General features: G+C 40.0%; 1 protein-coding gene across 4 annotated transcripts in view; it reads right to left on the minus strand.

The window, feature by feature from the left end:
* The window catches only part of GK (glycerol kinase), a 100,760-nt gene that overhangs the window by 30,916 nt on the left and 45,419 nt on the right, over window positions 1-24,425 (minus strand). For all 4 annotated transcript variants that reach the window (XM_087966879.1, XM_087966877.1, XM_087966878.1 and 1 more), the window contains exons 3-8: window positions 10,325-10,431; window positions 9,813-9,890; window positions 8,583-8,662; window positions 8,065-8,202; window positions 6,610-6,719; window positions 4,019-4,085 (exon numbers count right to left, since the gene is read on the minus strand). In XM_087966879.1, coding sequence (XP_087823005.1) covers window positions 4,019-4,085; window positions 6,610-6,719; window positions 8,065-8,202; window positions 8,583-8,662; window positions 9,813-9,890; window positions 10,325-10,431 — 580 coding nt within the window. The remainder of the gene's footprint in view (window positions 1-4,018; window positions 4,086-6,609; window positions 6,720-8,064; window positions 8,203-8,582; window positions 8,663-9,812; window positions 9,891-10,324; window positions 10,432-24,425) is intronic.

A 24,425-nucleotide genomic window follows, 5' to 3' on the forward strand; every position in this document is an offset into this window, starting at 1 on the left:
AGATGGACTTGTAACTGGCTGACCAACCGCACTCAATGTGTAATCCTCAATGGAACTGCATCTACATGAAGTATGCAGTGGGGTACCCCAAGGCTCTGTTTTAGGCCCAATACTCTTCAACATCTTCATCAATTATTTGGATGAGGGGATAGATTTGCAGACAACACCAAGCTAGCAGGAACAGCCAACACTCCAGAAGATAGGCTTAAGATACAGAAGATCTTGAGACTTGAACATTGGGTACTATCTAACAAAATGAAATTCAATGGTGAAAAAAGTAAAGTTCTACATTTAGGCAAGAAAAACAAAATGCACAGGTACAGTATATGTGGTACCTTGCTCAAGTAACTGTGAGGGGGATCTTAGAGGACAATCGTTTAAATATGAGTCAGCAGTGTGCTGCAGTTGCCAAAAAAGCCAACACAGTTCTAGGCTGCATAAACAGAGGGATAGAATCAAGATCACATGAAGTGATCTTGATCAAAATGGATTTCTGCCAAAGAGACAAATTAAAGACAATATGAGAGTAATCTTTGACACTCTGGAATACTACGAGGCACATCCTGAAAAACAAATGGCTTTGATATTTCTAGATGCACAGAAGGCATTTGATAATGTGAATTGGCGATTCATGTTATTACTGCTGGAACAGATGGGCTTTGCTAAAAAAAATTATTCAAGCAATAGAAGCTATATATTATAAGCAAATGGCAAAGGTAATGATAGAGGGAGAACTGACAGACTCTATTGACATAAGAAAAGGAACAAGACAAGGGTGCCCACTATCACCTCTGTTGTTTGTGTTAACTTTGGAAGTGCTAAATAGAAATATTAGAGACGAAAAGAATATAAAAGGGATGAAAATTAAAAAGGAAGAATTTAAGTTGCAAGCATTCGCAGATGATCTGGTTTTCATTTTAGAAGACCCACTAGAAACAGCATCAAAATTGATAGAAAAGATAGAGACATATGGAAAGGTGACTGGTTTGAAAATAAATAAAGATAAGACAAAGATCTTGACAAAGAATATGCTACCAAGACAAAAGGAAGAACTGGCAGACCTATTGAAAATTCAGGTCACGAATAAGATCAAGTACTTGGGGATATACTTGACAGCAAGATGCAATACACTAAAAGAGAACAATTATATCAAACTTAAACAGCAGATAGCGCTAGATTTGGCGAAATGGGAAAATTTACAATTGTCATTAATAGGGAGAATATCAACAATCAAGATGAATATATTACCCAGAATTTTATATTTGTTTCAAACAATTCCAATTAGGCTTGGAAAAGACTACTTTGAAGATTTAAATAAAATTGTGTTGAAATATATATGGCAAGGTAAGAAAGCGAGAATAAAATTAAAACTTTTGCAAGATGCTAGAATAAGAGGAGGATTTGGTTTGCCTAATTGGGAGTTGTATTACCAAGCTACAAATTTGATGTGGGTTAAGGAATGGATAACATTAAGAAATACTAGATTGTTGACATTAGAAGGACATGATCTGTTGTTGGGGTGCAATGCTTTTCTATGGTATAAAGGAACTAAAACACAGGGGTATTTTAGAAGACATTATATACGGGAGTCTCTGTGGTTAAACTGGGAGAAGACTAAAAGACAATGTTATTTGAAAATTCCAGTCTGGCTATCGACTATTGAAGCATTTTCTTATCCTATAATATACAAAAAGGAACAAACAGTTAGATATGGTGAAATATTGAATGGAAAGGGTGAACTTAAATCTATACAAAAACTAGAGGAACAAGGTATAAAGATGAATTGGTTTTCATATGCGCAAATACATTCAAGGTATGATACAGACTCTAAAACAGAAGGTTTCTATGATAAACTGACTGATTTAGATAAGATTTTGACAGGTACTGATGAAAAGGTGATTAAAAAATTGTATGGATATTTATTAGAAATTAAACTAGAAGAAGAACAAGTTAAAGAAACTATGATTGCTTGGGGGAAGAATTTTGGATATGGGATTGATCTAGAGAAATGGCAAAAATTGTGGTCTCAAAATTATAAAATGATAATGTCAACAGCATATAAAGAAAATTTGTATAAGATGTTTTTACAGGTGGCATTTTCCCCCGACAAGAATAGCAAGAATGTTCAAGAATAAATCCGAAAAATGTTGGAAATGTCATCAGACACCTGGCTCATATTACCATATGTGGTGGACATGTGCGGATGCTAAAAAATACTGGACTAAAATCCACACGTGGTTGGAAAAAATGACAAAAAAGCATATAGATTTGAAACCAGAGATATTTTTATTGGGAATTTTACCTGAAATATATCGTAAAGAACTGAAATACCTGATTGTAAATGTATTAACAGCGGCTAGGATTGTATTTGCTAAAAACTGGAAAAATGCGAAAACACCATCATAGGAGGAAATCATTAAGAAAATATTGGAATGTGCTGAAATGAGTAGATTTACATTTGAAATTAGAGAACAAGATGATAAACAATTTTATAAAATTTGGGATCTATTCTATCAATGGTTAGACAATAAAATACAGTAATGAAATATGTAGATTCTTAGAAAATAATAAATATATAAAGATGTATTCTTTTCTTATTATATCTACAAAATGATTCTAGGATAGATTTGGGATGATAATATGAACCGTCATAAAACAAATTAAGTAAAATATGATTATTTTGTAAAACATGAATGAATAAAAGTATAGTCAAATGATTGATTAATAATGATATTAATGTATTTAATATTTGATTGAAAATATGAGAGTATATACAATGTAATTGTAATTGAAGACTACGAAATGGAAACACAAAACAATTTGTAAACCAACCGGCACACTGTATGTATAGATATGGAAGATGGCTTGCTGTTTTTATGTTTTGTTTGTTTATGTTTGTTTTAAAAACCAATAAAAAAATTTTTTTAAAAAAAAATCATGTGAAATGGTAATATCACTTTATAATGCCTTGGTAAGGCCACACTTGGAATACTGCATCCAGTTTTGGTGACCATGATGTAAAAAAGATGTTGAGACACTAGAAAGAGTGCAGAGAAGAGCAACAAAGATGATTAGGGGACTGGAGGCTAAAACATATTAAGAACGGTTGCTGGAACTGGTATGTCTGATGAAAAGAAGGACTAGGGGTGACATTATAGCAGTCTTCCAATATCTCAGGGGCTACCACAAAGAAGAGGGAGTCAAGTTATTCTCCAAAGCACCTAAGGGTAGGACAAGAAGCAATGGTGGAAACTAATCAAGAAGGAGAGAAGCAACCTACAACTAAGGAGAAATTTTCTGACAGTTAGAACAACTAATCAGTAGAACAACTTGCCTCCAGAGGTTGTGAATGCTCCAACACTGGAAGAAAAGTGTTTAAGAAAAGATTGCGTTAAGTGATGTCTGAAGTGGTGTAGGGTTTCCTGGCTAAGCAGGGGGTTGGACTAGAAGATCTCTAAGGTCCCTTCCAATTATTCTATTCTATTCTATTCTATTCTATTCTATTCTATTCTATTCTATTCTATTCTATTCTATTCTGAAAGCAGTAACTTCATAAGACAAAAAAACCTCCATAAGACAGAAAAGAAAAAAAATTATTTAAGTCCTCTAAACCTTTCTTAAGTATTTTTACAATAATAATAATTTACTGAACTTGTATGCCACCCAAATCTCAATGACTCTGGGAGGCTCACAACAGCTTGGAAAACCTGGTTTTGATATATTGTTGTTTGTATAGGGCTCCTGTCTGTGTGTTATGTAAGATTATTTCAATCTGGGCTATCTGATTTAATGTTTTTATTTATTTTTATGGTTTGTCCAGTTTTGTATACCATCCACACTCCATTGGAGTTCAGGGGCTTATAAATTCAAATAAATAAATAATAATGGTAATAAAATTCTTCCTGTTTGATAAAACTTATTTCATAAAATATATTTCAACTTACATGAGCTACTAAATAGAAACCATATATGCAATATTAACTAAGTAAAACTATTTGCTTAACAATTACACACATACCAGTAATCCATAGATTTCTGATGAACTTCGCACTTTGGGAAGCATTTCCATGGGAATTTCAAAAAAACTAGAAGTATTTTTAAAAAGTTAGTGTGAATTCTTCCTTGCTAGTAAAAATAAAATGTTTTTACTTATTTTCATTTTTTGTAATATTTCTGATACATTTGGAAACATTTCAGATTAAATCAAATCATTTATTAATTGAAATTCTGTATCTATTATAGAAAAGAGCAATACAAAATTTACCTTGGTACACACACACACACACACACACACACACACACACACATATATATTTGTTTTCTGAGGTTCTCGCGGGTATTTGTATGTGGATCTTTGGTTATTCGGGTTTTCTCCACGTAAGATTGGAAGTATCTGGCAACGTTTCGATGAAGTCTCATTCATCATCTTCAGGCTTCTGTCTTCAGCTCTGTGCTTCTCAGAGTGAGAAGCACAGAGCTGAAGACAGAAGCCTGAAGATGATGAATGAGACTCATCGAAACGTGCTCTGATACTTCCAATCTTACTGGAGAGAAACCCAATAACCAAAGATCCACATACATACATACATACATACATACATACATACATACATATATATATATAATAATAATATCCATATAAAATATAAAAACGTACAAGAAGTAAATGTAAATATAAGTCAAAGAATAAAAATATAAAGGACACAGGATAAAGAGGTAAATAAAACAACATAATATGAATAAATAGGGAAAATCAAGATTAATCAAATCAATATTTATTTCCTCATGGTCCAGCAATAAAACACAGGAGTCATGATCATTTAAGATAAAAGGAAAAATAGGGTTATTCTAAAATATATAAAAAGGGCTAGAGTTAATACTATGATGCATTATGCTATAGTCGTGATGGCGAACCTATGCCACGTGTGCTGGAAGTGGCACGCAGAACCATTTCTCCCCGGCAGATGAGAGCTCACCCGGAAGAGCCCCACTGCACATGCGTGCTGATTGTCAGGTATCTGGCATGTATGCGGGGGGTGTGCAGGAAACATGCACACATGTGCAGAGATGCGTAGTGCATTGCACACGCATACGCAGAGATGCGCAGCACGTGGAGGGATCATGCATGCATGCACAGATGGATGGCGCGTGGGAGTGATGGCAAACTTGGAGCTACAAAACCTGGGTGGGTGCGGCCAACTCAATATCACTCACTCCCACCCACTCACATGACCTAGCCACACCTACCCAGCCACAAAATCCTCTCTTGCTCTATGTCTCTCCCCCTCTCCCCCTCTGTATCTCTCTACCTCTCTGCCACCTCCCTCCCGCTCTCTCTGCATCTCCCCCTCTCTCTTCCCCTTTCTCTATCTCTCCCCCTCTCTCTGTATTCCTTTCCCTCTATCTTCCCTTCTTTCTCCCCCTCTCCCTATCTTCCCCCCTCTCCCCCCTCTATCTCTCTCCCCCTCTATATCTCTTTCCCTCTATCTCCCCTTCTTTCTCCCCCTCTCCCTATCTCCCCCTCTCTCTCCTCTCTGTGTCTCTCTCTCCCCCAGCCAGGTGGTCATGAGAGGAGAAGAAGGGGGAGAAGGAGGAGGAGGATCACCCGAAGGGAAGCCTCTACCAGAGAGAGAGAGAGAGAGACAGAGAGAGGGGGGGGCAGCCCCCTTTTTCCTGCTGCCCTAAGCTTCTTAAAGCCGTAGCTGGGCACTGCGGGCCCTTCACCCTTTCTGATGTCCCATCCTCTTGGATCCCATTCCCACCCTGCCAGCCCTCATATTAGCGAGGCCGGTGTCAGTTGTGAGGCATGCCCAGTACCAACAAGGGCTGGAAGGTATGCCCAGAACCAACAAGCAGCAACAGTGATACGCTGGAGAATCAGCCCCGGCTGCTTCTCCATCCCCTGCCATCACCCTTACCTCCTAAGGCCAGTTGAGTGAGGGCAAGGGGTGGGGCCAGCCAGTGATGGGACAAGGAGCCACAGCAGAGGGTGCAAAGAGCCGCATGCGGCTCCGGAAATGCAGGTTGCAAACACCTGAACTAGGCAAACTGAAAGGATATAACAGATAGCAGTGTAGAAATTGTGCTCTCTACCTGGATATTTTTCTGGATGACACTGATAAACACAATCTGAGTGTCCTTCTAAAGCATGGGTGCCAAACTCACGGCGTCACATTGCTGTCGTGATGTTTCACATTTTCTCCTTTGCGGAGCTGAGGTGGGCATGGCCTGTATGTGGTGCATCCGGGCCTCTTTTATTGTTCCTTTTATTGTTCTAAAAGGAACAATAAAAGGAACAATAAAAGAGCTGATGGCTCAGTGACTCCAGTGAGCCATCTTTGCAAGGTTGTCCTTATGGTTCATCCCACAGAAAGTTCTGAGGGCAATAAGCTGTTAATTTTAACAGCTGTTAAAATTAATCATTCTGCTGTAAAAATTCTTATTTCCAAGAAAACCAGATTAAGGTTTTAATCTAACATGTTAAGCACGATTTTTATTTATTTGTCAAATTCATATGGCTGCCCATTTCATACAAGGTGACTCTGGGAAGCATACAATAAAATCTTCATACATATTATTATTTCAAATATGTAGAAGTAAGTTACTTACTTGCAGAGCTCATCATCCCACTCTAATGAATGAATGTTAAACAACATTGTCCTGCTGGCATTGGTTACATCAGTGCAGTGAATACCTCCATTTTTTCCACCAGTCAAACTCTTAAATGAATGAATAAACATTATTACTGCATAATTGGAAAATTAATAGAATAAATATGCAAACTCTACGTTTGCTATTATTTACAAAAATTAACTATAAGAAAACAATTCATCAGATACAATTTTAACCTAGTATGTTCAGTGTGTGTGTGTGTGTCTGTGTGTGTGAGAGAGAGGGCGGAGAATCAACAAGATAAATGCCAACAAGATAGGACTACTTTTACTGTAATAGATATAGTAATAGAACCTTGCAAGTCTGAATATACTTCCCATTTTATTTTATCTTTATGTGACGCCAAGGATGGGCTTGTCTTAGATGTTTTCTTAATTTTTTTTCTTGGCTCAAGTCTCTCTTTTCTGACTCTGTAACAGTATGTGAAAATGACCTTGGGAGATTCGGAGAAGAAAAAAATGCTGGATGGGAAATGATCAGATAAGAGTAGGCATAGCCTTCAGAATGCACAATGGGCAGAGAAAGAAACTCAGAAAGGAACTTCCATCTCCTCAGGCTGTAAGAGGCACCAGGAGATTCGTATTATCAGACTTTCAAGATTCTGTTAATGTACCCTTATGGTTAAGTAGAATTAGCTCATCTGTTTGTGTTTCCTATCTGGTCAACCTGGAGTGCTGATAGACTGGTGCCTTAGTAACAGCTATTCTCTTGTCCTTTTTAAGGCCATTACTTATGTCTGCTACAGTGTGTGTATGAGAAAAATAGTTTCTCTATAGAGCTATAGATCCCAGCAGATTATACTTCCGTTATATTCTGGAATGTTTGTTTTCTTTTAGGCATTTGTATCTCTAATATAATCCATGTATAACAGTAGAATTTCATAGCAAATCCAGTGGAACTTTAAAATGTTAAAGCCTTTAAGAACTGATGTTTTAAGAACGGAAGTCAGCTATATAAGTCTGTCTGTCTGTCTGTCTGTCTTTCTCACTGTTTCATCATATATTTATTCAATGTATAGGATAAATGCGTATCTATATTTAAATCAGAATTTCCCAAATCTAGATAAATTACGTAAAATTCATAAAAATTGTTTTTTGGGGGATGAAACAAGAAGATATTATACAATCACAATAGGAATATTTAAATTAACTGAAAGTGTTTTACCTATATTGAGTAAAAATGACCTTTTGATAAGCAGTTTTGAGTAATGAAAGAAAAAGCACTAATTTAGAATATTACTAAACCCAACTTTAGTGCTTTATGATCAAAACTGAATGAATGTGAGAACATATTTGCCCATCAAGGATGAATAGTTTTAAAGGATATTAAAAACAAGCTGAGGAAGTATGGAAATCAAAGAAACTGATTTCATTATTGTATACTAATACATACCCATATTAACCATGAATCAATAGTACCAAAAAGAGCTCTCCCTTCAAGAACTGCTTGTCTGATCTCTTTTACATTGTCCAAAAGCCAGCGTAGCTTCACAGCACTGAAATATGTGCTAAGAGGGAGACCAGTCCTATGCTGCAAGGTTGAAAGTTAATCAATCATAATATGTAAACATCTACAGTATAACAAATCTACTAATCCATTTTTTTCTTTAATTATTATTATTATTTTGGTAGTTTTGACTCAGTCTGCATTCCTGGTGACTACCTGTCCAAGTCAATCTTGGGGATGTTTTTGGAAGTGGTTTGACATTCCTTCTTTCTGCAGCTGAAAGAAAGTGACTAACTCAAAGAAACCTAGTTGGCTTCACACAGATCTTACAATCCCCTGTTTTCTTTAGTGCCTTTAACCACTACACTAAATTAGTTTTTTTTCATTAGCATGAATATTAAAAAAAATGATTTGCACTGTGTAATTACCAGACATACTCTAATTATTCTAAGGTCAGTTTTTACCTTAAAAAAGGATTTATTCTTTCCTGGAATCCTTTTAAGAAGTCTTTCAACAGTAGATTGAGTCCTTAGGTCAAGCCATACTAGAATCCAAAGACAAGTATTAATATCAGTAAATATTTAAGGAATGCATTGATTGAATAGAATCAGGTTCTGAATCTCCGAATAGGTCCCCATTGACAAACTTCTCAAAATCATCTAATATAGTTTAAATGTCTTCCTGAACAATAGGAACAACCTTATTCAAGAAAGGAGAATTAAGATTAGATTTTTAAATTGGTACTTTATCATTGTAAACCATGCTTCTTCTGATTAAGCTAATGTAATTTCAGTTCCAAATAAATTATTTACCTAACAAAAATGTTTAAAGTGCAAGTAAGCTTACATCACTTAGTAATTTATCTAGCCAAATGCTTTTTAAATAAAAACTAAGATTCACAAACCAAATAAAATAAAAAATTGAGAGTAGACATTTTAAAAACAGAGAAGAATAAAACCACAAATTAAGTTTAGATATGAACAATTCAGACTTCTGAATTTAAATTACATGGTCATGCCTGAATAGTTTTCTTCATTTCATAGGTCTATTCTTAGCCCATATTCTTTTAGAGGGGCTTTACGCATTCAGAGAGCATCTCCTGGGATCTAACCCGTAAAAATTGGGTGTGCCAACAGCAATTATATTATAGCAATTTATGCTTAGTTACCAGTGCTTAATTAACGTATTTTCCATTCATATAAGCATTTAGAAGAGTTCTGTCAATGTTTGCATCTTGTTCAAAACGTGCAACTTAGCGGTTTACTCATATAAAATTTATTTTGTATTACTATGAACACTTTGTTTAGGCAGCTGAACACCAAATTGAAGAATTATGATGGAATGAAACAATGTTTTTTCTCCTGTCCTTATGATTGCTTCTCATATCTTGATTCAACAGTTCATTAAGAAATCTTGACATGATGAATTAATAAATTATGCTTCAACTAAGTCCATTCAATGTAGAATTTGATTAATTTGTTAATAGAACAATAGGAACAAATTCCTTCTGAAGAAGAGAGCAAAACCGAAATTTTTGAGAGTTGTTTTGAAATACAAAGAATTCTTTGGGGATCTTTAAACATAAGATAAAAAACAAAGACTAATATCTGGTGCAAAGTATTGTTACTGATGTTCATAAAACATAAAACATGTGGATATGAGAAGAACTATATTAATAAAAAAGACTTACTAACCAATAGCATTATACAGAGGTTCTCCAGTTTCTTTGTCCCAAACTACAGTTGTCTCTCTCTGATTGCTAACTCCAACAGCTTTTAAGAACAAAACAAACATTCTATCATTTTCTACATTATTACAAATTTTGGATCACCAAAACCTGAGCAAAACTATGCTTCTGAATGAAATTATTTCTGATTGTTCTTTTACTATAAGTTATTTGTACTTATCACAAGTCACTTCTGAGAATAAAGAGATCACCCAGATTGAAGTACAAAGTGGCAGAGGGGACAACATTGAGAGAAAGGTATTAACAGAATTCAGCAAGCTAATTTGCCAAAGCAAGTGCCTTCTGGCTCATTTAAGACAGTTTTTGATTGGTTATAATTCTAAAATATTTTAGTTTCCTTTAAAGATATTTCAGTAACATCACATTTATTCTCCACTCATCTCTGTAAGTTATTTATGTATATCACTTTTTCCTCTTGATTTGGAAGGATATTCATGATTGTTATAGAATTAAAAATACCTTTTATGTTGGAAATGTCTATATTCAGCTGGTTCAATTTCTCACATGTTCTTTCAACACATTCATAGACAGACTGCAGTATTTCCTTTGGGTCTTGTTCTACCCACCTTGAAAACATCAAGGCCCACATTAGAAGTTTGGCAAGTGATATGATATAGTCAACAAACCACAATGGCTTGTTTGCTTCATTGCCTTAGAACAGGAGTGTCAAACTCAAGACCCACAGGACAGATCTGGCCTGTAGGGTGCTTAGATCTGGCCCATGAGGCCGCCCTGGAAACAGTGAAGGAGTGGCCTGCAGTGCCTCTGCCAGTTAAAATGGAGCTTGGGAGGGCAGCGCACAACTCTACAAGGCTCCGTTTTCATTAGTAGAGGGCTGCAGGACATCGAGCTGGCCACGACCACCCTGGCCATGCCCATCCTGGCCATGCCCACTCAGCCCCCCTGAGGTCAAACACAACCCTGATGCGGCGCTCAATGAAATAGAATTTGACACCCCTGCCTTAGAAAGAGATGATCTTTTACCAACAATAGTTTCATTGACTATTAACCAGTTTCCTAAAAACAGAATGAGTGTACCTTTTTTCAGTTAATTGTCCCTACAAAAACCTGCAAAAATATTTGATTTAGACAGAATATTAGCTTATATTGCCAGGTAGAATAAGTAAGCCTTAGCTTCAAATGATCTTTATCTTTACAGCGAATAAAACCAAACAGAATCTTTCATTGTTGGCTTTAGAACAAGCAAAACATATCAGAAAATAAAATCAAAATCAAAGAAATCCTAATCTAATCACAGTGATGCCAAAATATAAAAAATGTGTTGTAAAGTCAAAAAGAGTCTCTCTTATATACTGTGTTTCCCCCAAAAATAAGGCCTAGTTTTATTTTCTTTTGGGCTCCAAAATAAGCACTAGGGTTTATTTCAGATGTCTTTTTTCCACACAGGCAGCTGTGCAGCACATCTGTCAGGCTGGATGATGAACTGACTGGGCAAGGCACAAGGCGGGGTGGGGTGGAGCCATGCCATGGCTCCACATGCTCCATCCCTGCCATTCTACTTTGTCCTCCAGATCCACCCCCACCCCGTCAACAGCAGAGTGAGATGACCCGGCTGCCTGCCTGCCTCTTCCCTTTCACTCCCCCCCTGAGCTGGACTGCCATGCTATGGAGGATGGGCAGGTGAGGCTCAGTCCCCTTACCCAATGCCCCTCTGCTGTGTCAGGGTTCCAAGTAACACACCCAACAGAATCAAAACTCCAAGACAGGCATAATCCTCAAAGTATAGATTTATTAGGTATGTCATATTGGCACTGTTAGGTATAACATTGATACCAAATATGGTTTGGGTGAATAAATATATAAAACTTAGATATCATGGTTTAAGTGTTTATCACTTTAAGCACAATGCTGCAGGCAATTAGCCGATTAAGGGTGCGGTTAGAAGTTACAATATAAGGAAGCATTAGAAGCTGGAAAGCTTACTGTGTGTTACTGCGACTAACTGTGTCTTACTGTGACTAACTGTGAATCCTGTCTGCTACTGTTTGCTGATTTACTGCGTAATTCTACTGTTCTACTGTTTGAGCGTCTTGCTGAATATCCAGCGATTGTTCCTCTGGAGAGAGGCACCGGAGGAGGAGAAGATATCTTTATCGGCTGATAAAGATATTGCAAGGACTCTTAACTTGGACTATAATAGTGAGTCTTACTGGATGGAAATACTGTGAATGACTTAATGGACTGAATGACAATGCTTTAAACTCTAAATGGATTAAAAACTATTTAAACTACAAACAGTGTTTGTGTTCAGTGTGTGTATACTCTGGGGCCCTGCCTGGCTTGACTACTGCTGCAATACTCTGCTAGGGGTTAATCCCCAAACACTAACATTGGTTATGGGCCCAGCAGCATAGTCTAACTAACCAGGATATAGCAGAGAGAGTTGGTGTGAGTTGCACATTACTGTAAAAACAAACTGTTTTAATTAGTTTAAAATAGTTAAAATATCTGAAGAGTAATGGCACAAGTAAATTTGTCACAACTGTCCATGATATCCAGGCTGGATGGAACAAACTATGTTTCATGGTCAATGAAATGTAGTTTACTTCTACGTAAAGAAGGTTTGTGGGACATTATAGCAAACCCACCAGATGTGAGTAGCTGGGATCCTGCTGATGATGATGATAACGAAAAGTTACAAGACTTTTAAACTGAAAAATGAGCAGGCTTTATGCATCATAGGACTGACTCTCTGTGATCAGCAGCTTGTCCATATTCGTGGAGAAGAAAATGCTGCAAACTGCTGGGAGAACCTCAGGAAGATTTATGTTCGGGACAGTGTAGGAGCACATATAAATCTTACACGGAAGCTTTTTCAACGCATCTTCAGAGGAATGGAGATATGTTAGTTCATTTAAACTGTATGAAGAGCATTTTTCAAGATTTGCAAGAAAAAGAGCTTATATTTAATGAACTGCAACAAGTCTACATAATATTATCTTCATTAGATCAAAGCTATGATGACTATGTGACTTCGTTAGAGGTATTGCCAAAAGAAAGCCTCTCATTAACCGACATAACAGGCAGGCTATTAGAAGAAGCCAGAAGAAGGCGTGAGCGTGACGAGCTGAGAGAAGATAAGAAAGAAGAGAAATTATCTTCAAAGCTTAAAAGAAACCAGCTTAGTAAAGCAAAGAACCCGGAAGAAGAGAATTTATCTTCGACGGCATACACAATTAAAAGTGTTTTAATTGTGGAGGCAGAGGACATTTGGCAAGATTCTGCAAAAGAGAAAAAGCCAGAATGTAAAAAAGCCAAAGAAAGCATTTGAACTAGCCACGTTTAGCAACTCTGATGTGAAGAATGATCTATGGGTGGTTGACAGTGGCGCATCCCACTGCATCACAAGAGATAAGACAAAATTTATAAAAATGTCTAAAAGCTCTCAACATATATCACTTGCCAATGGATGGAATCTGAAAGCGAAGGTGAAGGTTTTGCACATTGTCCGTGCATAAACCAGGATATAAAAATGTTGTATGTACCGCAACTAAAGTTTAATTTGCTTTCAATAAGGGTATTAGATAAATTAGGTTATGTAATTACTTTTAAGGATAATAATTGCATAATTGAAAAAGATAACAAAAGGGTAACTGCAGCTTTAAATGGAACATTATATGTATTAGATAATAGTAAGAAAGGGGAGGTACATACTGCATTTAATAATATAAAACCTCATAATGAATGTATCCATTTATTGCATAGGCGTTTGGGGCATGTAAATTTTAAAATGCTAAAACGTACAGTTGAGTTATCTGAAGGAATAAGGTTAAAACCTTGTGATAAATATTTGCGTTGTAATGTTTGCTGTGAAGATAAGAGCAAAGTATTGCCTGCAAATAGGCTAAATGGTTTCAAAACAAAAGAACCTTTAGAAGTGGTATTTGCAGACATCATAGGTCCAAAGAAACCCAGTATGGGGGTGCTAGATATATACTGAGCATTATGGACCATTATTCTAGATATGGGTTTTGCTATTTAATGAAAAGCAAAACTGAAACATATCAACATTTTTCAATTGGCTTAGGTTTGCTGAAAGAAAGTCTAAACGACAACTGATAACCCTGGTGACAGATAATGGTACGGAATTTATTAATAACAAATTCCAGAACAGACTTAAGGTAGCTGGAATAGAGCATAAGAAGTCTGCTCCATACAGGCCAGAACATAACGCTTTTATTGAAAGAAGAGGCCAAACACTACAGGCAATGGTTAGAACAATGTTAAATGATTCTGGGTTACCTGATTCTTTGTGTGGGGAGGCTACAATGTGTGCTAATAACATATTGAACAACGTTGTTAATACAACAACAGGTGAAATACCATTTACCAGGTGGCATGGCAGGAAACCTGACCTAAGTTACCTGCACACATTTGGTGCACCAGCATGGGTGCATATTCCTGCACAACTCAGAAAAAAAGGGCAACATAGAGCTAAAAGATTTTTCTTCGTTGGTTATCAGGCAAACCATAGGGCATATAGATTTTGGGAGAAAGGCACATCTAAAGTGTTATGTAGTGCTAGTGCCCAATTTCTAGAACATGAAGGATGGGAGAAATTAGAACAGGATGCCAATAAAGATGTAATTATTGAATCCTATAGAAATCCCATTAGTTATCCCTGTAACTTTAAAAATAAAGTAAAGAGAAAAATACAGGATGAGATAGTGCCCATAAAGGAAGAAACAGATTCAATAGCTGAACAGGATGAGAAAGATGAACAGGTAGTAGTTCAACAAAGTCCTCCTGTAAGCCCTGTAATTCCCAGAAGAACTACACGTGTATCTAGACCGCCTGATAGGTACCAGGCTAACACAGTGTGCCAGATTAATCAAGTTCCTAATTCTGTTGAAGAAATTAAAAAGTATCCTACTAAGGAAAAAGAAAGTTGGTATGCAGCAATGAATAAGGAACTGAATTCATTAAGAGATATGAAAGTGTATGAAAATGCCAAATTACCTGTAGGTAAGAAGTCCATTGGCTGCAAATGGATATTTAAGGTAAAAACAGATAAAGATGGTAATTTAATCCATAAGGCAAGGTTAGTAGCCCAAGGTTTTAGGCAGAATGCCAATGACTACGATGAGGTGTTTGCACCTAGTCTTAAGGCAGCAACCTTGAGGGCAGCTTTAGTGTGGGCAGCTAGTAAAACTATATAGTTAACCATCTAGATGTGGAAACTGCTTACTTGCACGCCCCATTAAAACATACTATTTATATGAAAAAACCTGTTGGTATTAAAAATGAAAATAAGGATAATAATGATTGTTGGTTGTTAAAGAAAAGCCTCTATGGTCTTAAACAATCAGGCTATGAATGGAACCAGTATATTGTAAAGGAACTAGACAATATAGGATTTAAAGCTGGTTTAGCCGATCCATGTCTGTTTAAGAGGAGACAAATGGGAAAGTATCATTATTATTACTATTCACAGATGACATTGCATTGATTACTGAAACTAATGATGAAGCAAATAAAATAATAGCATCATTAGGAAAGAGAATAAAGATCAAGCAATTAGGGGAGATAAAGAAGTATCTCGGTTTGAATATAAAGAAAACACGGAAAGGTTTTAAGATATCTCAGGAAGATAAGATAAGCAAATTGCTAAAAGATTACAAGATGGAGCTTTGTAAGCGGCTAAGACTCCAATGAGTCAGGAGTTTAGCAACACTGATGAACAAAGCCCGGAGTTTGATAAGGTGATTTATCAATCTTTAATAGGTAGTTTGTCTTATATTAGCAATTGGTCTAGACCAGATATATCGCACTGTGTGAATCAGTTGGCTAGATTCAATTCTGCACCATGTGAAAGACACTGGATTGCAGCTAAGAGGATATTAAGATATCTTAAAAAGACAATGAATTATTCATTGTATTTAGAACCAAAGGGTGATTTAATTCTGAGTGCTTATGCAGATGCTAGCTTTGCATCAGAAAGAGACACTAGAAAGTCGACTTCAGGAACAGCCATAATGCTGGGTAAGACATTAATAGGCTGGAAGTCAATAAGACAACAGCATATAAGTTTGTCTACTATGGAGGCAGAATTCTCCTGTTTATCACTGTTATGTACAGAATTAATAATGTATAAACAAATGTTAATTGATATAGGTATAACTGTAGATTATCCTATAATTATACATGAAGATAATCAGGCAGCAATTCAAATGGCCACAAATATTGCAGTAAAAACAAGGAGCAAGCATACAGATCTAAGATACCTAAACGTGAGACAATCTGTAAGAAGTAAGATGATTCAGCTAGAGTACTGTATGTCGGAGGACAATTTAGCCGATAATTTTACTAAAGCCCAAGGTGCCAGTAAGCACCAGGAGAGTTGTGAAAACTATGGGGTTAGATTGTAAAGGTATTATATATTTATTTCACCCAAAAAGGGGAGTATGTTAGGTATAACATTGATACCAAATATGGTTTGGGTGAATAAATATATAAAACTTAGATATCATGGTTTAAGTGTTTATCACTTTAAGCACAATGCTGCAGGCAATTAGCCGATTAAGGGTGCGGTTAGAAGTTACAATATAAGGAAGCATTAGAAGCTGGAAAGCTTACTGTGTGTTACTGCGACTAACTGTGTCTTACTGTGACTAACTGTGAATCCTGTCTGCTACTGTTTGCTGATTTACTGCGTAATTCTACTGTTCTACTGTTTGAGCGTCTTGCTGAATATCCAGCGATTGTTCCTCTGGAGAGAGGCACCGGAGGAGGAGAAGATATCTTTATCGGCTGATAAAGATATTGCAAGGACTCTTAACTTGGACTATAATAGTGAGTCTTACTGGATGGAAATACTGTGAATGACTTAATGGACTGAATGACAATGCTTTTAAACTCTAAATGGATTAAAAACTATTTAAACTACAAACAGTGTTTGTGTTCAGTGTGTGTATACTCTGGGGCCCTGCCTGGCTTGACTACTGCTGCAATACTCTGCTAGGGGTTAATCCCCAAACACTAACAGGCACATCTGGGGAAACCCGACTCTAAAATTCCCTTGGGTTTCCCCCTAGTTAATGTGAAAATTTTAAAAATTACAAATATTTAGATGGTTGGATTATCCGCAAATGGTGTATTTTTCATAGTATTTTGCTTAAAATACTGAGAGTCAGCTCCTCTGCAGGCTGGCAGGGAGGGGGACAGAAATGGACAGGGGGGGCAGTACGGGGTGGGTGGGTGGGATGGCATGACGGATGCCTCCTGTAGCACCCTGCTGGCCAAAACGGGGCATGGGGGCATCTGCACATGTCCCTCCCCATACCTCATTTTTGACCTCCATGGCCTCCTGTAGCACACATGGCTCATTTTGGGGCCATTTTTCAGCCCATTTTGGGTCAGCTTTCTGGCTGTTTTCAACCCATTTTTAGTTTTCCCCCCCCTGCCCTTGCAGTCCATCACATGGTCAAATCAGGTGATAGTACAAGGGTCACTTGGTCTCAGATCCCACCTCCTCACAGCTGGTGGGTAAACCCTTGGTTCTCAGAGGAAAGAATTTTATTTTGGTTACAATCCCCCAGCTATCTCTACCTCCCCATTCCCATTCCAACAGCTTGACTAATCTCCGCTGTGGCAGCCCTGAAGATGCCAGGCGAAAATGGCTCCAGGGCTGACAGGCTGCTCCCCCTCAGTTGATGAAGACCTCCTGCAATGAGAAAATCATAGGGGTTTGGGTAACATTGTTTAGGTTTCAGGTGTGGGTGAATCTCCAGGTCTACGGCCACTGTCATCCGGTACCATTCATGTATGCGCTTGGGGACCCCCTGGAAGGCATAAGCCTGCCGGAACTCCTAATTCAGGGCCTTCTTGAATTGATGGACAAGGAGGCATTCTAGCCAGTCTCTTAGTTTTCCTGCCACTCTTTGGAATTCCCACACTAGTTCCTTGGCAGGGCGGTCCTTCTGCTTTAGTTCTTTGATCTCAGCCTCTGCCTCCTGTCCTTGGACCGTGTCTTTGAATTGGGTCCTTAGTAGCTGCAGCAACTCATCTGTGTCCTACAGCTCAGGAGCCCCTTCAGCATGCAATTGGGCTACTCACTCAGCCACTTCACCATCCATGTTGTCAGCAATGGCCGAAATCATTTCTTGATCGGACTGGTACTGACCTCTGTAGTGGTCGAGGTGTGACCAGATTCAGTTCAAGAAATATGCCAGCTTTCCAGGACTCCCATCAAAAGTAGTCCTGAAGTGTGGGGTAGGGGGTGGTTGGTGGCGCTGACGGTAGTGCTGGGGCAGGTTGAGAAGCAGGCACTGGCATCCATTGGCATTGAATCCACCCTTGACTGGGATAGAATGCCCAGCTAGGAGGGATCTGATCTGCAGGGGGTAGTCTGAGGGGTGGTTGGCAAGGCAGACTGCCTTGCCTCATAGGCCTACAGCCCCTTGCTGCAGTCCTGGGCTGGACTGGCCTAGGGGTCCTGGCAGCTGGCTAGCGATCATGGGTTGAGCTGTCAGTCCAGTAGATAGGCCCAACAGGGGAGGCTTAGGCACATTCTGCTTTGTGCTGAGTGAAATGAGAAGGAAACCCCGCTATGGGTGCTCATGTTCCCATTGTTAGGGTCCCAAGTAACACCCCCAACAGAATGAAAATGCTGAGGCAAACATCTTCCTCAAAGCACAGATTTATTAGGCATGTCATATTGGCACATCAGGGGACTGCATCTGAAGCATTTAATGGTAGCTGTGGAGGTTGGCCGTGGCTTGCTGGCCTGCTTCACACTAATTTGGGATTTGGGTTTTTTCTCTGGTGTGGGTTTCCAGTGCAGGTGGATGTTAGGAATTGCTAGTCACCTAACAGTTGGGTTGGAAATATATAAACCAGGATAGACATTTAATACTGTCTCTTTAAGGGAATGGTAAAATTGTAATTGGATGTGGTTCCTCAAACGGCCATAAGGTGGAGCCAGAAACCTGGTTTTCCAGAGAGTGTTGCTAGTTGCTAGTTGGTTGATGTTCTGATGTTCACTGTTTTTGGTTTCTGTGTTTTTCCCTATTGACTGTTTCTGATTGTCGTTATTCTTGGATTGATGTGAGTCTATTACTGAACTGTTTTTGATACTGGACTTTGTTATTGGATTATCCCTGGACTGAAAACTGACTGCTATAACCGTGTATGACTTGGACTGCTTGTTGGACTTTGCTTAACCGTTTACTGGAAGTAAAAACCTACATTTTACTATACAGTGTATCTGTGTGCTGGTTGTGTTATTCTTCACCACTCACTACGTCTCCCTGTGTGCGCTCATTCTCCTAATGGGGAATTACCTCAACAGTGGATCTCATGGTCCATGGCCACTGCCGTTTGGTACCACTCTTGTATGTGATCGGGAACCCTGTGGAAAGTACAGGCTTGCCAGAGGTCCTGATCCAGAACCTCCTTGAAATGTTGGATAAAGAGGTGTTCCGTCACTCTCCAAAATTCCCAAATCAGCTCTTTTGCAGGCCTACCTCTCTGGAGCCACTGGCGGTGACGCTGGAGCCAGCCGGGGAGCTGGCACTAGCATCCATTCATACTGCATCCATCCCTGGAAAGGATAAAACATCCACCCAGGAGGAATCTGGTTCACTGGGGTTAGCCCAAGGGGTGGTTGGTGGGAAGGGCTACTTTGCCTTGGCATCCCAGAGCTGGACTGACCTAAAGGTCCCGGCTGTTGTCGGGCAATGACTCCCGGTTGAGCTGTCATCCTAGTAGACCAGGCTTGGCGAGATAGCTCTAAGCGCAATCCATTCTGCGCCAAGTGGAAAGAAGCAGATGACCCACTCTGGGATGTCATGTTCCCTTGCCTTGGGAAGGTGAATGTTGGCTGATTCAGGACCCAGCCAGGCTGACTGCTAGGAAGGAGTTTAGCCACACAGCCGATGCTGAGTTCACCAAATCTCTGGGGGAGTCCAACTAGAGATTGGCTTCTCGAAGGCAGGGCAAGACCTCGCTTCCTGGATTCGCTGAGCTCAAGGGGCCTTATGGCTCTCCACTCAAAGACTGTGGTGTGCCTGGGCAGATGATCTGGAGCTCTTGGAACACCTTGCTGCCTGCCGTATCTAACTTGGCCCAGCATGGCTCTTGATGCACCAGGCCCCTCATCAATTCTTGGGATGATGGTAACCCTGCTCTGTTGCCCCACTGGGAGGGATCCACCTGAGTGCACGGCCAAGACACTTGCTCTTTGGGTCAGGTGCCCTCCCGGAGCTCTGTCTCCGCCACTTCAGCCACCCCAGTCACCGAGGGGTAGCAGATAGTCCTGCAAGCACTCCTTGAGCTGCTTCCTTTTGTTCTCCCGTCCCACTAATGTCAGAGAACTTTTCCTCCAGCTTCTTCTCCATCTTCCCTGAGTCTTTATGCTACCCAGTGGATTGGGATAGCGGCTGGAGCTCAGGACTCCGGACAGCGGCCCTGGAAAAGCAGGGAGCTGCTTGATTTTTAAAAAGAGATTTGGATTAATGTCAGGATTCTAAGTAACACACCCAACAGAATTAAAACTCTGAGGCAAACATCTTCCTGAAAGCACAGATTTATTAGGCATGTCATGTTGGCAAATCTGTGGAAACCCAAATCTAAAATCTCCTGGGTTTCCCCCTAGTAAAAAGTTACATTTTTCCTCCTCCTGCTCCTTTAGACATCACATGGGCCAACCAGGTTACAGTCCAAAGTTCATCTAGACACACATCACACCTTTACACCTGGTGTGAACGTCCTTGGTTCTCAGAGGAAAGAATTTTATTTTGGTTACAAAGCCCTTGTTAATGCTACCTCCCCCATTCCATTCCCACAGCTCTCCCAGCCATTGTTGTGGCAGCCCTGAAGATGCTAAAGAAAATGGCTTCAGGGCTGACACCCATGGCTAGGGAAGGTGAAGGTCGGTTGAGCCAGGACCATACCAGGTGGACCCCCTGGGAGTTGCTGACCCAGACTGTCGACGTTCAGCTGGCCGAATTTCTCTGGCAGGCCTGCCAGGGACTGGCTCCTCAACAAACATTGGACTCCCTATTCTCTGGACTCACTGAGGTCCAGGGGCCTCATAGCTCTACACTCGAAGACCATGGTGTGTTCCGCCCAAGCTGAGGCAATCGGGGGTTCCTGGAGGTCCTGGCAGCTGGCTAGGCACTCCTCAGTCCGGTATAATTCCTGAGGCATTGCCCACTTCACTGGCTCTTGGTGTGCTGGGAATATGGTGCTGCCTCCCAAGTTGTCTCTCCACTGGTGGAGTTCTTGAACTAATGGCCAGGGTACATGCTTTTTGGGCCAGGTGCCCAGCTAGCGTTCGACCTCCACTGCTGCTGCCACCACCTCAGCCTCCAAGGGGAAAACGAAGCTCTCGAAGCTGTCCCTGCAGACTCCTCCAGTTTCCATGGCTCCATTGGTGTTGGTGGATTTTTCCTTCTTCATCTCCCTGACCTTCCCACCGCCTGGTTTCTCAGGTAAGCGGCCAGAGCTCAGGACCCCAGACAGCAGCCCCGCAGACACAGGGAGCTTCTTGGTTGGTTTATTTGGAAAGTTGGGCTAGTGTCAGGGTTCCAAGTAACATACCCAATGAAATCAAATCTCCAAGGCAGGCATAATCCTCAAAGTATAGATTTATTAGATATGTCATATTGGCACATCTGGGGAAACCCGACTCTAAACCTCTCTTGGGTTTCCCTCTAGTTAAAAGTAAAGTTTTCTTTTCCCTGCCCTTGCAGTCCATCACATGGTCCAATCAGGTGACAGTACAAAAGTCACTTGGTCTCAGATCCCACCTCCTCACATCTGGTGGGAAAGTCCTTGCTTCTCAGAGGAAAGAAATTTATTTTGGCTACAATCCCCCTCCCGTACCCATAGCTCGATTCAAATCCACTGTGGCAGCCCTGAAGGTGCCAGGGGAAAATGGCTTCAGGGCTGACATGCTGTATTGGAGCCAGGGGAGAATGACAGCAAACATCATCCATGTCTGCCACTGGAGGAGCTTATATCCCGTCCCCCCCATCCTGCCCCGCAGATCACCTTCCTGGCAGCGGCTACCACCTCCTCCTCCCAGTCCTATGGCAATGCCTCACACTGCCTGGCCCCCGTTCACCACTTCAAGCTCTGGAGGCCTGCAGCTCTGTCAATGCGTTTCAGTAGATGCTGGCCTTTCAGCACCTGGAGCCCTTGAGTGGTTTGCCTTGCTACCTGCTCTCCAGCTACGTCATGTTTCTCCACTGCAGCAGCTGGAGAGTTTGAAGCACCACCGCCCAGCTCCTCTTGCTTCCCCAAAGCATTACTTTGCTAAACTGCTTTCCAGCTCCATTGCGTTTCTCCACTGCTGCATCCAGACAACATAAGAAGTTTGTGGGACTAAAATAAAAAGTTCAGTCAGACCTTCCAACTTCTCAAGAACTTTTTGTGAGAAGTTGGAAGGTCTGATTGCACTTTTTTGAAACATTGGACAGGGACTAGGCAGCACGAGGCAATGCCGCAGGACTGAAGCGGCAGGTGAAGGTAGCAGGGCAGGGGAGACAGAAGACAGCCCTCCAGTGGCAGATGCAGCTGATGTGCAGTGGTGGCAGAGGCCTTTTGCCATCACTCCCCCAGCTCCAAAACAGCAGAGGGGGCCCAGGTAAGCGAACCGAGCCTCATCCACCCATACTCCATAGCATGGTAGTGTGGCTCAGGAGGGGAATGAAAGGGAAGAGGCAGGCAGGCAGGCGGTTCATTGAATGGGCAGGAAGTCACTGAGCAGGGAATGGCCTGGCTACGGGGGCCCTGAGGTACACAGCTCCTGCCACCTGTCTTGCCTCACCTTGTGGCAGTGCTATACACCCCAATGCCCTGTTGCAGCCACGAGCAACCAGATAGTTGGATTGAGTGGGTGGGGTTTAACTAGGACTTATTTTGGGGGTAGAGCTTATATTAGGCACAGGTGTGAAAATTGGGCTAGGTTGTATTTTCAGGGAAATACGGTATTTCTGTGGAATGTAGGAACAAAAAGGATGGGATTTGATCACAATACATGTTTTGTCATTTGTTACCATTTTATGATACCTATAAAATCATATTTAAAATATGTAGCCTTTCTGTCACAATGTTCTTATTAAGAATCCAGTTTAAAATGCAAAGTTTAAATTGCTGGGATTTAAAGATAAAAGCAAGCATCAAAACCTACATATTTTATTTCTTATGCATTGAGGCATGTAGCAGAATTATTACTTATAGTAGGTTTTATGGACAATTCTGACATAGGTTCATCATAGTAGCATTTCTATGATGGGTAAATATATATATTATTGAATAGCATGTTCAAGCATAATTGCTTACTCTTTTCCCAGTAAACCATACAAGAGTTATCTTGGTGATATAGACTAAATACCACCAAACTTATAAAATTGCTGTGCAAGTCTAGGGTTAGGTGTATTAGGAGGTATCCTACTGCAAGAATATTCCATTTATGATGTTAATCTTAAAAAAATATTCCATTTATTGCAGTGTAAACTTTTAGTCTGAATTGAAACTACTACAAAAAAACCAAAAAAAACCCTAACTCCATACAATGAAACTATATAAAAACTACATTATATATAACATGGGTATAACCAGAGGTGGGCTGCTGGTGGTTGGGACTGGTTCACCCAAACCGGTTGTTCTGATTCTCACAGTTGAGAACCAGTAAATTGGACCACTGCCTGGCCCTGCCCCTGCTCATTTTTGGGACCAAGAAATGGCCTGAAAACAGCCAAAAACCAGGCCATTTTCAGACTGTTTTTCAGGCCATTTTTCAATCCAAAAACAACCTTAAAAATGGACTGAAAAATGGCAAAAAACCCAGGCCATTTTCCAGGCTATTTTCAGGTGCAATGTTGAAGCTAATTATTTTGTCCTAGCCTTAGAAATAAGGTGATTGGAAAAGACTTATATAGCTGTCCATATTGCAATAACACTCCTGGGTGGAACATAACCAGTAAACCCAACTAAAAATCCTAAACCATCAGGATAAAAATTAATTTAAAACATAATAGCACCCTGGTGCAGCATTCTCCCACATATCCAAACACCATCTTACTGAATTTCAGTTTCATCCTCCAGTTTGTGGGAAAAGCCAACACTTCCAGGCCTTTCGTATTTCAAGGTTAGGGGTTACCTGATAAATCTCTGGGGCAAACTTCAGGCTGATCTTGTCCAATCAGCAAGATCTATTGCCAGGTATCAACACTAATGCAAAGGCATGTATGCTCTGACAAACACAGAAAGAAAATTAATAAGAAAAGAGTGGCTGTATGCATAGAACAAGATCACATTGAAAATCAAAACTTTATCTCACAAAAGGGTTATTCCAGGTCAAGTGGTTTGATTTCAGAAAAGTGCCCCTTCGACTATCATGGATTTTAATGAAATTTTGTGTGAATATGCACATGTCCCTAATGATAATTGGTAAAGTGTTACATTTGCCAATGTAATACTTGCGGAGATATAGTCATTTGTTTGACCCCATACTGCAGCCTTCTACAGTATGACTTTGAGGTTTCAGCAACTTTGAGACATAATATCTCTGGCAATATTTTGTTGAGAGAAA

The sequence above is a fragment of the Notechis scutatus genome, chromosome 5, assembly GCF_049901735.1.
Source record: "Notechis scutatus isolate UNSWTSFEM ecotype Mainland chromosome 5, rNotScu1.2, whole genome shotgun sequence".
NCBI classification, from domain to species: Eukaryota; Metazoa; Chordata; class Lepidosauria; order Squamata; family Elapidae; genus Notechis; species Notechis scutatus.